The 15,824-nt window shown below is 35.0% G+C and overlaps 1 protein-coding gene across 2 annotated transcripts in view; it reads left to right on the top strand.

The window, feature by feature from the left end:
- Positions 1-9,500: 9,500 nt before the first annotated feature.
- LOC131980464 (serine/threonine-protein kinase OSR1-like) overlaps positions 9,501-15,824 on the top strand; it is a 22,055-nt gene continuing 15,731 nt past the window's right edge. For both annotated transcript variants that reach the window (XM_059344711.1, XM_059344710.1), the window contains exons 1-3: positions 9,501-9,697; positions 10,502-10,614; positions 13,326-13,434. In XM_059344711.1, coding sequence (XP_059200694.1) covers positions 9,628-9,697; positions 10,502-10,614; positions 13,326-13,434 — 292 coding nt within the window. In that variant the 5' untranslated portion in view covers positions 9,501-9,627. The remainder of the gene's footprint in view (positions 9,698-10,501; positions 10,615-13,325; positions 13,435-15,824) is intronic.

Raw genomic sequence — 15,824 nt, 5'->3', positions numbered from 1 at the left:
ACACACACACACAAACACAGGTATAAACATATCCTATTCCGTTCCATAGTTTTCCAGAAGTTCAACTTTTTTGATGTTTAATAAATCAAGTGATATGAATTATACTAAAGTGCGCCATCATCTGGATTCTCATAGAAACACACACTATCTAAAAGGCTGCCTTAGCTATATAAAAAATATAAAAAATAAAGTGACATATCAAATCTACCCACATTTTTTGGGATATTTCACAATTTAAAAAATAGATGCAAAATATTTTTTATTATGTTTTCAAAAGATAAAAATATATTATTATTATTATTTTAATATTCATAATCATAATACATTGCATTTATATAACTCTTTCCTAAACACAAAGACGCTTAACGGGGAATAAATAAATAAATAAATGTTTGTGAAGCTAGTAATTACATAATTAGCAGGTTATATTTTGTGGAAAAATCTTTAATCATTATACTACTTACCCAGGTTGATGCTAACTCGGCTAAATATTGATATTCTAGTTATTTCACATAATGTTTCAGGAAAAGAGTCTGAAGACAGTTAGACTATTTGTGAAGAAACCCAAAGAAAGAAATACAACAAACGTTTAAAATGTGGTCATGTGAATCTATAATTAATAATTTAAATAGTCTGACATAAATATTTAACTACATTTTAACAACTCATTTAATTAGCCACTGTGAGATATAAAGTTACAAACTGTATTCACTGTCTAACTGCAGTAACTAGCAAAGGGTAAAACAGAAAAACGGCTTTAAAGTTTTTTAACGTTTTTTAAACTGGCCAGCCAAATGTAATATAAGTAGATAAGTGATAAGACACTTATTTCTACATGTATTGATGATGTCATTTTTATGCTCAAAAATCATGATGATTTATTTGACCTTTGACCCCAAAAATGTAGTTACTGCACTCTGGTTTTGCTGTAAAAGGTTCTAATAATAATGATAAACAGAGTGGAGTAACAAGATTTGTGTATTTTAGACTTAATATTACAAAGAAATGTTATATTTTAGTCTTAATATAAATTTATCTCACTTTTTTTACTTCATCACTATCTAGATAATAATTCCCCTTCCAAATAAACATACATTTTTTTTTATTATTTTTATGTTTAAATGAGTATATATCCAAAGCAGACTGTTGTAAGTGCAATAACTGCTTGGTTTTGAGTTGGATTTTGTGTTTTTTTATATCATTATTTCTCTGAAATAAAGCAAAATTGAAATCTGAAACTTTGTCACAAGATAAAACAGACATCAAGGAGTTCATTTTAGTTATTATAACTCAATTTTGATCAAAAATGTAGTTACTGCAGTTAGACTTTGTAGGGCAGCTATTCTCAATCTTGGGGTCGCGAGATGATTTCTGGGGGTCGCCAAATCATTTTGGAAGTCAGCTCTGTCTCCACTGTGTTAAAGTGTTCATGTGTTAATGTGTTTTAGGCTTTTTAGTAATTTTGTGTGTTTTTTTTGTCATTGTGTGCCTTTTTTTGGTCATTTTGAGTCTTTTTTTGGTCATTTTGTATCATTTTTTGGTCACTCTGTTTCTTTTTTGGGCCATTTTGGGTCTTTTTTGGTCATTTTGTTTCCTTTTTTTGGTCATTTTGTTTCTTTTTTGGTCATTTTGTGTCTTTTTTTGATCATTTTGTGTCATTTTCTGGTCAATTTGATTCTTTTTTGGGTAATTTTGTGTCTTTTCTGACAAATCCCAAAGTATCAAGTTGTTACTTTCCAAGGAGTCTCTGTCTTGAAGCTGACTGTTACACACTCAGGAGGTCAGAATGGACCTTTAAACTGATAGCAAAGAACTTAGATTAAAAGTAACAATAAATGTTTTAGTTGTTGTCTGCTTCATTATTTGTCCAAAATTCGTCGTATCAACTGAGTTTGTGTCTCTGTGTTGACTCTCGGGCTCCCCCCAGCGGTCACACTGCGGTACTGCACAACACTGTGATTTAAATCAACACGACGACTGCGCTTTAAAAAAGCCTTTATGCGCTTAAAAAGTGCTCACACACCCCAGTGAACGGTGAGAGGGGACAGATTCAGAGCTTTCAGCGTCTCTTGATTAAAGTGTTTGCAGTAAATGTTAATCTTTCTCCTCTTGGCGCTGTTATTTTTCTTGGCAACGCTTGTTTCTGTTTGCAGTAAGGTGAAACTAGGCTGGATTACAGGAGCCACACCTTTTGGCACAAAAACGAATTTAGAAAGTTCTACAGGTGATATTTTACCCAACATATCTAGTTCAACGCAGCAGATATCCAGCAGTGAGGGAAAAAAGGTTTGCAATAATCACATTTTAAAGAAAAATCACAATTTATTCACACGAGGAGGAAAAAATCTGGTATAAAACCACTTTGAGCAAATTCAAAACGCACTTTATTTATGTATGGTTAAAAAACAAACATCTTACCGGTGTTTTTCCTTTCGAGCCCATTGGTTTCCATCCTCTCTGAACTCTTTCTCTATTTCACGGTCAGCTCTCTCGTGTTTTTCCGTGTTTCTCTCGTCATCCAAGGTTGCTCCTCCTGTCCATGTGCGCCAACAGGTACAAGCTCACCTGAAGTCTGGGTTGTTGGACCGAGTGAGTGCAGCAGCACACCCAGAGGCGGTGAGACAGGTGCTTCCTCCTGACACACACACACACACACACACACACACACACACAGACACACACAGACAGACAGACAGACGGTGTGAACGGTGTCAGCAGTAACTCCTGCAGGCTCCAACACCGGTTTGACAAGCCTGCCATGCAACACTGATGATGTCACAACAGGCAAGGTTACACCTTAACACCAGCAGACATGGGACTGCTTAACATAACATATGCACTTCACAGACAGAGCTCTGAGCATGCCTCATTGTTTGTTTGCTCTTTGCATCTGCAGGGACATAATCTTCTCTATAAAACACCTGCAGGCTGATTATTCACCTCCAGGGAACTCTGGTTGTGAATACACAGGGAGGGGTCGGTTACCTGAGAATCACACGTACGCCTCAACACACTTTATAAGTAACATTTATCAGTGGTGGAATGCAATGTGAAACAATTTTGAGGTACTTGTACCCAAAATGACCAAAAAAGATCCAAAAAAGACACAACAAAGACACAAAAAAGACACAAAAAGATGTGAAATGACCAAAAAAAGGCACATTACATTACATTACATCACATGTCATTTAGCAGACGCTTTTGTCCAAAGCGACTTACAATAAGTGCATTCAACCTGATGGTACTAGACATAGACCATAGGAATCAAGTAAGTACATAACTTTAAGAGCTAACTGTCATTGCTAAAGGAGTGCGATATGTTAAAGAAGAAAAGAAGAGAAAAATGACCAAAAAAAGACACAGAAAGACCCGAAAAAGACACAAAAAGACAAAAAAAGACACAAAAAAAACAGAAAAAGACACAAAAGACTTAAAATCACCAATAAAAATACACAAAAAGACAAAACAAAAAAGAACACCTAAATGCTGCTCTATCTATGTATCTATGTATCTATCTATCTATCTATCTATGTATCTATCTATCTATCTATCTATCTATCTATTCCTTCATGCGGTTTTGTGATGAGCTGGTTGCAGGTAAATGAGGAGCAGCAGGCAGCAGGGCAGGGTTAAAGGTTTGACTCAGCTCGCACACTGATTGTGCAAAAAATAATTGCTGCTTGCAGAATTGCAGTGTTTAATCTGTTCACTGCAAAAAAAAGGTGTTTAGTCTAAAAACCAGATAAAACAGTAAATCTGAGGGAAATGATCTTGCTGCATGGACAGATAATTTACCTTGACAAGATTTCTTAAATTAAGATTATTAAATCTAGAAATAAGCATGTTGAACACTTAAAATAAGAAATCAACTAAGTAGTTTATTTATTACTCATGTGTATTTATTTTTATTCAGAGATTGCATGTTTTTATGTGTCATGTTTGTATTTTATATATTGGAGAAGCCAAAGACAAATTTCCACCACGGTGGACAAAAAAGTCCAATCTATCTATCTATCTATCTATCTATCTATCTATCTATCTATCTATCTATCTATCTATCTATCTATCTATCTATCTATCTATCTATCTATCTATCTATCTATCTATCTATCTATCTATCGTCACGATACTAAAATTTTTAACTCGATACCCATACTCTGGAAAATATTCGATACTCGATACCATTTTCGATACCACAAGGATAAAAACAAAGACCCCAAAATTTAAAAGAAATATTTTCATCAACAAGAAAAATGCAACGTGTAAAAATGAACAGAACCACAGGTTAAATATTTATAATAAAAAACAGTTGTGCAAAAAGAAACTGCAACTATGATAACAAGCTTCAGATACTCGATACTTTTGAAAATGAGTATCGTATCCGGATACAACGTTTTAGTATCGGTACTAACTGAATATTTCTTCCATCTCATATTTATTCTGTGTGTAAATGTCCTTCCTGACTATATTTCTCATACTTGCTTTGCAGCTTTGTGTGTTCATCCACACCTGTCTGAAGGTAAACATGACCAGAGGATGAATATGAGCTGGCTCTGTGCCTGGACACATAGTAGAGAGCTGGAGCGTATTGGTTACACTGAACGGGACAGATCTTTCCTTTTCATGGTGAGCTGAGCCTTGGCAGGATAAAAGCCTGCAGTAACTGGTGTGTTGGGGCTCTTGTGGCTCTCAGCACTTCCCTTTCAGGCCGGCTTACCCTGCAGCATGGTCAGCATCAGGAGAGCTTTAATGCAGCATCAGGGGCAGAGCTTCCGGCCAAGGGACGAAAAAACCACCTCCAAAAAAAAAAAAAACCCACGAGGTTCAGAGGGAACATGCAGGAAAACACCAGAAGTCTTTAGGTTTGTGTCCCGGCTGTTGGAGAGCAGAAGTGAAGAAAAGAGCCATGCAATTCAGATTCAGATTTCCTTTATTGTCATTGCACACAGTACACTGCACAAATAGGGTGTCTAAAACCAGATAAAACAGTAAATCTGAGGGAAATTATCTTGCTGCATGGACAGATAATTTACCTTGACAAGATTTCATCTTTTTTTAAATTTAAATTAAGATTATTATTAAATCTAGAAATAAGCATGTTGAACACTTAAAATAAGAAATTAACTCTTAAAACAAGATACAATATCTAACAGTTCTTAATCTAAAGTTTTTTAAGACACAGAATGACCAAAAAAAAGACACAAAAAAGGACCAAAAATAGAAACAAAAAAAGACACAAAAAGACCAAAAAAAACACAAAAAATACACAAAAAGGACCAAGAAAAGACACAAAAAAGACACAAAAAGACCAAAAAAGACACAAAAAATACACAAAAAAGGACCAAGAAAAGACCAAAAAAAGACCAAAGAAATACACAAAAAGGACCAAGAAAAGACACAAAAAGACCAAAAAATACATGAAATGACCACAAAATAAACAAAAGACGCAAAATGGCCAAAAAAGACATAAAAAGACAAAAAAAAAAACCGACACAAAAGACGTAAATTCACCAAAAGACACAAAAAGAGCAAGAAATTGAAGAAAAAAAGGGTGGTCTAATAATATTTAAGTGTATTTGGAGTTCAGGAACAATCTCTAAACACATTATGTAACCTAAGTTTCTTGTCTGTCTTTGCTTTGTGTCTGCGTCTCAGTGAACAAGCAGCAGCTCGTGTTTCCTCTCATTCCTCTGATTCCTTTTCCCCAAAACATCCGCATGTCTCAGGGCAGCGTGTCACTTCCTGGGTTACCAGAGGATATAATACTCGAAAGAGGAAGTTATATAGGGAACAGTAACTACAAAAACAATATCGCCCTGTTTCCTTTATATCAGGGGTTTCAAACTCGCGGCCCGCGGGCCAATTGCGGCCCTCGTGACGATATTCTGTGGCCCCCACCTTGATATGAAAGTTTAATGTGAGTTTTATATGAATGGCACTTTACCGTGTTGTGTGTGGAAGGTCCCTTTAATTACTTTTTTGGTATTTTTGTGTCTTTTAAAAAAATAATAATTTTGTGTCTTTTTTTGGTAATTTCGTGTGTTTTTTTTGGTCTTTTTGGGTCATTTTGTGTCTTTTGTCTAAATAATTTGGTGCGTAATTACAGTAATTCTGTGTCTTTTTTTGGTTATTTTGTTTCTTTTTTAAGTAATTTAGTTGTTTCTGTCATTTTGTGTCTTTTTTAAATAGTTTTGTGTCTTTTTAAAATCATTGTGTCATTTTTTGGCAATTTTGTGTATTGTTTGGTCATTTTGTGTCTTCTTTTGTAATTTTGTGTCTTTTTTGGTCATTTTGTATTTTTTTTTTTGGTCATTTTGTGTCTTTTTTAGTAATTTTGTGTAGCTAACTGTTAGTCTGTTAGCACATACGCACTGTACTGCTACAGAGCTAACTGTTAGCCTGTTAGCACATACACACTGTACTGCTACAGAGCTAACTGTTAGTCTGTTAGCACATACATACTGTACTGCTACAGAGCTAACTGTTAGCCTGTTAGCACATACACACTGTACTGCTACAGAGCTAACTGTTAGCCTGTTAGCACATACACACTGTACTGCTACAAAGCTAACTGTTAGCCTGTTAGCACATACACACTGTACTGCTACAGAGCTAACTGTTAGCCTGTTAGCACATACACACTGTACTGCTACAGAGCTAACTGTTAGCCTGTTAGCACATACACACTGTACTGCTACAGAGCTAACTGTTAGTCTGTTAGCACATACACACTGTACTGCTACAGAGCTAACTGTTAGCCTGTTAGCAATTTGCAGACTGGATGCTAAGGGGGCTAACATCCCCTCCGGCTCTCTGACTGCAGCTGGGAGAGACTGCTGCAGGAGGACTGTGCCGCTTCGACTCGATCGTTTTGAAGAGCCGCGGGGGCCAGAGGCTCTTCTTAACGAGCCTCCGGCCCCCACGGCTCGTTAAGAAGAGTAAGAACGAGTCTCCAAAAGTCTCCAATCACACCAGAAAAAGTCGCTGGATTTGTCGCCAGTTACTTTTTAAAAAAAAATAGTCACTAAGGGGGTCTGAAAAGTCCCGGACAGCTCATATTCAAATTAGGGACATTTAAGCAAGTGAGACCGGCCTCATTCTGGGTATTGGACTGTAGTGGAAACAGCCTTAATATGTAAACAACTATCTGATGTGTGGAGCTGCTGCCAATATTTCATTATACTGAGTTATGAACACATCAGCATCTGTTATGTTTTAGCACACCAAACTGTCCATGTGGTTCTCATGAGAAACTTCTTGGCAAATTGCAACATGGAAATTGAAAGATTAAAAAGTATTCTGTGAAAAACCAAAAACATACTGAAGTCTGTCTGCTATTCAGCTGTGGAAAGTGTGCTTAAAAGTATAGAAAGTATAGAAAAGTATGATTCTACTTTATTTTTCCAGCTAATTTTTTCTATTCATTGTGTTTAACAGCTGTAATTACTACTTACTTTTCAAGATTTTACATATATAACTTAAATTACTTTACACAAATAAAGATCAAAGTACTCAACATTTGCTTATAGGCTATACATCAGCAGGAATGCACAGATTGGGAAATTCTGAACCAATATAGTAGAGTATAGTTGATATATTTTTTCAGGATGATACTATACTGAAAAATAGAAAATAAATAGGCCTAATGTACTTTTACTTTTGTTCCTTCTGCAACAATCCAGATGCAAGCATTTGAACTGAAATGGGGTATAGTTTTTAGTTTCTATAGGGCAGTCTTGCTTCTTGTGCTTCAATAAATGATAATTGTGGTATTTTTCAAAGGTATGGAAGCCCATTTCAGCCAGTTATAAAAATAAAAATGAAAACTTGGCTTTGTTAAGAATTTTTTTTGTCATATTAAGTTGAAATTATGAGATACAAAGTCATGACTTTCCATCTAATAATTATGACTTTTTAAAATCTAATAATTATGACTTTTTAAAATCTAATAATTATTACTTTTTATCTAATAATAATGGATTTTATCTCATAATTTCTCCTTTTATCTCATAATTATGACTTTTTAAAATCTAATTATTATGACTTTTTAAAATCTTATAATTATTACCTTTTAATCTAATAACTATGACTTTTTATCTCATAATTTTGTCTTTTTTATCTCGTAATTTCGACTTTTTATCCTACAATTACGACTTTTTATCTCATACTTTCAACTTTTTTTATCTCATAATAATGACTTTTTATCTCTTAATTGTGACTTTTTTTAAAATCTCTCTAGTTTAAATTTTTTTTTAAAATCTCAATACGTTTTTATCTCATGATTTCGACTTTTTATCTCATAATTTTGCCTTTTTATCCTAGAGTTATGACTTTTTATCTCATAATTTCGACTTTTTTTTATCTCATAAAAATTACTTTTCATCTTATAATTTTGACTTTTTAAAATCTCATAACAATTACTTTTTATCTCATAATTATGAAGTGTTTTATCCACAGACTGTATAGGTTTTATCTCATTAATATGACTTTTTATCTCATAATTACGACTTTTAATATGTACAAAAGGCCCACCGTTAGTAGAGCCGTTAGCGCCCTCTACTGGGTGTACACTGCACATTTATACGGGCTCAGTGTGTGTGAGAAGACTAAAATATTCCAACTAACCGACCTGCCATTGTCCACGAACCATATTTAAGTCATTTATAACCGTGACACACCTTTGTGTGTTTTCTGTTTCTGACTTTTCAGGTTTTAACCCTCCTGTTGTCCTCGGGTCAAGGAAGGAAGAAGAGAGAAGGACGCAAAGGGAAGTAAAAAAGGATGGAGGAAAGAAGGAAGGAAAGAAAGAAGGATGGAGGAAGGAAAGAAGAGAGGAGGAAAAGGAGAAAGAATGGAAAGGAGAGAGAAAGGAAGGAGGATGGAGGAAAGGAAGGGGAGGAGGAGAAGAAAGGAAGGAAAAAATAAAGAAGGAAGGAGGGAGAAAAGGAGGGAGGCAGGAAGGAAAGAGGGCAGAAAGGAAGGAGGAAGGAAGGAAAGAAAGAAAGAGAAAGGAGGGAAGGAAAGGGGAGGCGAGGGAAGGGAAGAAGGAAGGAGGATAGAGGAAGGAATGGAAGCGGGAGGGATGAAAGAAGGAAGGAGGAAAGGAGAGGAAATCAGGAGGAAGGAAAGAAGAGAGAAAGGAAAGGAGATGGCGGAAGGAGGAAAGAAAAGAAGGGAAGGAGCGAGGAAAGGAAAGGAAGGAAAGAAAGAAAGGAGGGGCGAGGGAAGGAAAGAAGGACGGAGGATAGAGAAGGGAGGAAAGAAGGAAGTAAGGAGGAAAGAAGAGAGGAAGGCAGGAGGAGGGAGGAAAGAAGGAATAGTCAGAACAGATTGGGTCAATTTGACCCGGAAGGACTACAGGAGGGTTAAAAACATTTGTCAGACTTTGCCACACTCAAGATGGCGTCCTCTCTGTTCCGCCTCCTGACGCGGTACGTAACGTACGTAACGCGCTGCGTCAGTCGTGCGTAAGGTTGTGTTGACAGGAGCGGTAGTTGTCAGCGGAACAGCAGCAGCAGCAGCAGCATCACCGGAGCCGAATGGAGTAATCACAAAGACATAATTATCCCAGACAGCGTCTCTGTTACTACCTACAAACATTGTTTACGTTGTTTACCCAACAACAACATGGCAGAAGACCAGTCCTCCCAGCCCTGGACCATCGACAGGGATGACTACGAACTCAATGAGGTGATAGGTGAGTAGCTTAGCGTGCTAACGTTAGCATCCTAGCCTCCCCTCTATCTACTAGCCTGCTAGCTAGCATTGCATGTCTGTAGCTAGCAGAAGGCCACTTACTAACCGTAGCTACATGCCAGGATGGCCAGCAGCTCTGCAGAGTTCCCCTCTAGCTAGGCCAAATTAATTAATTAGCTTTCTGCTACTTGGTGAGCTAAAGTGAGACAGCATGAAGCTAAACTGGAGTGCGTGAAGATTCGTCAGTAGTTGGGAGGGTGGTGCTCATTTGCTGAAGGTATGACACGGATTATAGTGAGCTCATACTTTCATACTTTACTCTGGTCCCAGTAACGTGACTGATGACTTTGAAACAAAAGAGCTGGCCTTGCATCACACTGTAAATAACCACAGTTCTTAATCACAGTAACTAGTTTCTACAAGCACATTTTCCCCATTTTCTCACACAAAAGAATTAGTTGAGCTGCCATATTCTGACTCCTGTCTTCAAAGAGTCCAAGGCTCTTCTGCTTCCATAGTGTGAAGGTTTATTTTTAATTTATCCTTTATTTAATTCTCAAGGAATCAGTCAAGGAGGCAACCCCTCATTTACAATGATGTCGAAAGTACAGAGAAAACACATGCAAAAACATTAAAAACAGTCACAGTGAAAGGCAGAGTTATTGCTTATCATAGTTTTAAACTGTCCCAGAGTTATGAGTTTGAGTGAATGTTGTAAGATGTTCCAGGTAGGTGCAGCAGAGAAACTGAAAGCAGTTTTTCCAAATTCAGTATTTGTCCGTTTAACTTCTAATCTCGTTCTCAGGCAGTGGAGCCACTGCAGTGGTCCAGGCAGCATACTGCAAGCCAAGAAAGGAGAAGGTGGCCATCAAACGTATCAACCTGGAAAAGTGTCAAACTAGCATGGATGAGCTCCTGGTAAGGATCTGTAGCAGTGTGTGGGCCTGTAGTATCTGCAGCCCAGATGTTCTTTATGTCAGCCTGCTGGGAGTGGTGTGGGCAGATCAAGTGCTTGATACCACAACGACCACTGAGTGCTGAAGCTTAATGCAATCAGTAAGACACCCCATTAAGAAATATTACATGTGAAAGTTCCCATGCAGCAATGTGTTTCCAGACGAGCACAGAAATAAGATGTTTTCTTCACATTGTTTTACTTCTGTATGTTAATCAATCAATCTTTTTATATCCTCTTTCCATTTCCTGTCAGAAGTAAACAATTGGTTGTACACTAAACAGTGGATAATGACTTATGATTAGAGCTGCAACAATTATTCGATTAATCGAACAATAATCGATTATTAGATTAATCGTCAATTATTTTGATAATCGAATAATTGGTTTGAGCAGTGCTGATATTCTGTAGAATATCAGCAAATCAAATTATTATTATTATATCAAATTTATCCAACAAAGCTGCAACATGCATTCTTCACTTAATTTGCACTAAGTTGTATATAGTATATTTAATATTGTTAAATTCCTTTTTCTATAAGGGTGTTTATTTTTTAAATTTGTGTGCAATTTTTGTGGTCGGCTGTAACAAAGAAATTTCCCCGCTGTGGGATTAATAAAGTCGAATCTAATCTAATCTAACAATTATTCGATTAATAGAACAATAATCGATTATTAAATTAATCGTCAACTGTTTTGATCAGCGAATAATTAGTTTTGAGCAGTTTTTTTTAAAGACAATAAGTCCAAATTCTCTGATTTCAGCTTCTTTAATGTGAATATTTCTGGTTTCTTTGTTCCTTTATGACCATAAACTGAATATCTCTTTGGTTTGTGGACAAAACAAGAGATCTGAGGACGTCATCTTGTGGTTTGAGAAACACTCATTGATATTTTTATACATTTTATTGACCAAACAAGTAATCGATTAATCGTTTAAATGATTGACAGATTAACCGATAATGAAAATAATCGTTAGTTGCAGCCCTGCTTATGATGTCTAATATTCAACATATTTTACAGAAAATGAACAGCAGGTTACACACCTGGCTGAATTACTTTTAATAATGACCCACTAAACACGCTTCAACCAATAGAGTCTTCAAAGAGTCAAAGTTTAACAATAGTTAACCTTCTTATTAGTCATGTGATTTAATTGAGAAAAATGTTTCGTCAAATAACCAGAGGGAGGAACAAAATAATAACCAAAGCAAAAATCTTGTAAACTAATACTGCCTTAAACAGTCCAGATTATTGTTTCCAGCACAGGTTTATTATAGTCATTAATATTATAAAAATGCCTACTTTTGTGCAGTGTATATATAGCAAAATCTCTTTTAACTGCCTTTCTATTCCATGGTATATATATATACAGTTATTGCCCTACTGGCTAACCCTACCGTGAAGTTAAAGTTATGACTCTTTTTGTGAGTTTTGCAGCAGAGGGACCAATTTACATAAGATCGAAACTTAAGATAGAATAGCAGAGAGGTGAGTCATCGATCAGTCACTACTTGACTGTTGCCTTCCAAGGACTGTCGGATATTAACATTGCAATGTATGATATCTTATGTTAATATTTCATTAAATTTCCCTCTCCCCGAGGACTTCCCCGTATCCAGCTTCTAATAGTGCTGTGTATTGGCAATACTATATGTACTATGATACATATATATATACTAAAAGCAAGGTGATATACTGCAGTTTCTATAATCTGAGTTCATCATCACAGCATACTTTTGTTCTATCTGTCTACTACAAATCTCGGCATGAATCATAAATCATAACACTCAAGAGAATCAACATTTATATATATATATATATATATATATATATATATATATATATATATATATAAATATATATATATATATATATATATATATATATATATATATATAATCTCTTTTTATGCTGCTTTCTTGGCCAGGTCTCTCTTGGAAAAGAGACTTTTTTAATCTCGGCGAGACTTTTACCTAAGTTTCTTTGAAACTTTTAAGTTTCATTATAAATGAATCTGTTGATTATTTAAACGATTAATCGATTACTTGTTTGGTCAATAAAATGTTGAAGGATCATTATTTCCATTTTGCCTCTCATTATTTATGCAGAAAAAATGTTTCTGTATTATATTTCATAGTTAACTACTTGGCTAAGTAGCTTGCTAAGCTAACTACTTAGCTAACTACTTAGCCAAGAATTCAGCGAAGTACTTGGCAAAAAAATGGATATGGGTCATTTTTGACCCATGTTGTGCATTAGAAGAGTAGTGACACAAAAAGAGATTTTATTAAAAAATGAATAAAGGAAAACATAAATGTAGGATGTATGATGATCAAAAACAAACTAATTGAGGAAAACCTGGAATACTGAATGATGAAAATAATTTATTGCAAAGATATAGAACATAAAAACTCTGTCGGGTCACTTTAGACCCATGTTGTGCATCAAAGGGTTAAACCCTGAGTCATTCTATAATATATCAAGGTGTTAAACTAACCTGTTATCTGTCTGTCATATCAAAGTGTCTGGTCTTGGAGGCTCAGTAGTGACTAACTCCTGTCTGAAGCTCTGTGTTCTCCAGGTCCAGGTTTGGTTTTGATTGGTGATTTTCTGTGTAGCACTCTTTCTGCTCCCTATCTGACCCTTTCTCCCACATTTGTGTCTGTGTGCAGAAAGAGATCCAGGCTATGAGCCAGTGCCACCACCCAAACATCGTGTCTTATTACACCTCCTTTGTAGTGAAGGATGAGCTGTGGCTGGTGATGAAGCTGCTCAGTGGAGGTAAGTGCTGCTACGCTGACAGAAACCTCTTGGCTCACTCTTATCTTCACCTTGACTTTCACTTGACTTTCTCTCTCATACCTCTTTACTTTTTTTTTTTTTTTTTATCAACTCAAACCTAAGTTTGAACTTTGAATTTGGATAAACAGCAGTTTCACACCACAGTACAGACTGTGGTCTGAAAAATGTGCACAGATACGAATAAAAACAGATTCTGTGGGTTCTGATGAAGCCCTGCAGAACATTCATGTGGTGGGAAAAATATTTGGATTTTGATTTCAGCTGATTTTTTTCAGCTGATTATAAGGACATACTTTATTAAACTAAATATATTTCACATTTATATGAATAAACATTATAGCCATAAAGAGGCACAATTCATTGTTTTGTGCTACAATAATATTTTCTATATTTTTGAACATATTTTTGATTCACAAATTCATTACTGTAATGCATCCAGATAAAAATGTCATGGATTCCTCACACTTATATACAATAAATATTTAATAAACTTTATAAAAATAAATAATATATGTATGATATGTATAATTTAACAGAATATAATCAAACATAATGGTTTTTAACAATGTATAAAGAACAAAATCTGAATGAAAATTGATGAGAAAAAATGGTTAAATGTTTCGGTAATGATAGAATCATTTTAAAATGTGTATATTTTAATAAAATACATTTTGGTGATACCAGCTACCCTTGAACACATTTAAGTGCTTACCAAAGGAAAAAAAAACAACAAAAAAAACCTTTCGTTATATTAAAAAAAAGTGTTACGGTAATGAATTTTGTTGCTCACAGTGTATAATTAACATATTATAACAATAAATATTTAATAAACTTTATAAAAATAAATATACATTTGTTTAAAAATGTATAATTTAACAGAATATAATCAAACATAATGTATAAAGAACAAAATCTGAATGGAAATTGATGAGAAAAAATGGTTAAATGTTACGGTAATGATAGAATCGTTTGCATTAAAATATGTGTAAATTTTAATAAAATACATTTTGGTGATACCAGCTACCCTTGAGCATATTTAAGTGTTGCCCAAGAAAAAAAGCTTTTGTTGTTTTTTTAAATTTCTATTTAAAAATGTGTTACAGTAATGAATTTTGCTCACAGCTTCTCTAAAAATGTCAGAAAATACCTTAAAATTTTATAAATAGATTATAGATACTTATTAAACAGTGACTTTAGATTGTATATGTTATAAAGGGTCAAATAAAATATGTATTCATGCTGTTGGATTGTTGCTGTGAGCTGTATGTTGATGAGAATCAGCCTGTTGCAGATGTATGTGAGGTCTGCTGCTGCGTTCTGCTTCAGTGAGGAAACGGGACACAGCTGCGTTTGTTTACACTGTAAACCACGAGCAGATAAATGCCACTCAGAGCGCCTTTGAAGATCTTATGCAACATTTCTGCATTACAATGTCTAAAAATGACTAGACCTATGTTTTATATATTTTCTTACATATCTTACATTGTCCCAAGTTTTTTAAACCCAAAGAAATGTAACATAACTCTATTCAAGTTTAATGGTGCGTTTGATTTGAACTTCCAGGGAAACAGGAAACACCAGATGAGTTGTTGTTGTTAGAGAGTAAATATAAAGCACACATTGTCACAGAATTATACTCGGTAACAGTGATTCAGCATTTTTCTGTCAAACTGCATCATTTTTTTCATGAATTGCTGCCATTTCTCAACTCAACTCCACTTTATTTGTAAAGCACTTTAAAAACAACAACAGCCGCAACAAAGTGCTGTACATAAACAAGCAAACAAGAACAATAAAATAAATAAAACAGGAAATAAACACTTAAATAAATAGTTGCATTGCTTTTTGAAAAACAATAAATAAAAACAAACCCTAAAAACATTAAAACGAGCAGAGTCTCATGCGTGGTTATACAGTAACTTTATAGAGAGCTAACGCATTGATCTAATATTTAAACATTCATTCCTTTTACTATGAGAAGTGGCTCATATCAACCACCAAGCTAATGCATATGCTAACACTGTAGTGTTAAAACAACATTCAACCTGCTCCTAGAGTTTATAGTATCATTTTTTTTTACAATAGATAACATTGTAATGTGATAATCTCACAGTAGTATTTGCAGCATAGCGTTAGCTACAGTAGCTCTATGGGAAGTCCACTCATCTAATGCTAATGTTACATAAGCTAAGGCTAACTCGTGGCTATTTCATCAGAATTAAATGACATAACGTGAAAAAACACATTAACTCGTCTGTTAACATGATTTCTGTCACGTCAGATAGATTTTTATCAGCAATAGTTGGTTGTTTAACGTTTGAGACAACAACTCCCATGATCCATCAGCATCAAAGTCCGTCTTTTGATAT

The sequence above is a fragment of the Centropristis striata genome, chromosome 11, assembly GCF_030273125.1.
Source record: "Centropristis striata isolate RG_2023a ecotype Rhode Island chromosome 11, C.striata_1.0, whole genome shotgun sequence".
NCBI lineage: Eukaryota > Metazoa > Chordata > Actinopteri > Perciformes > Serranidae > Centropristis > Centropristis striata.
This window is presented reverse-complemented; position numbering and strand designations above follow the sequence as displayed.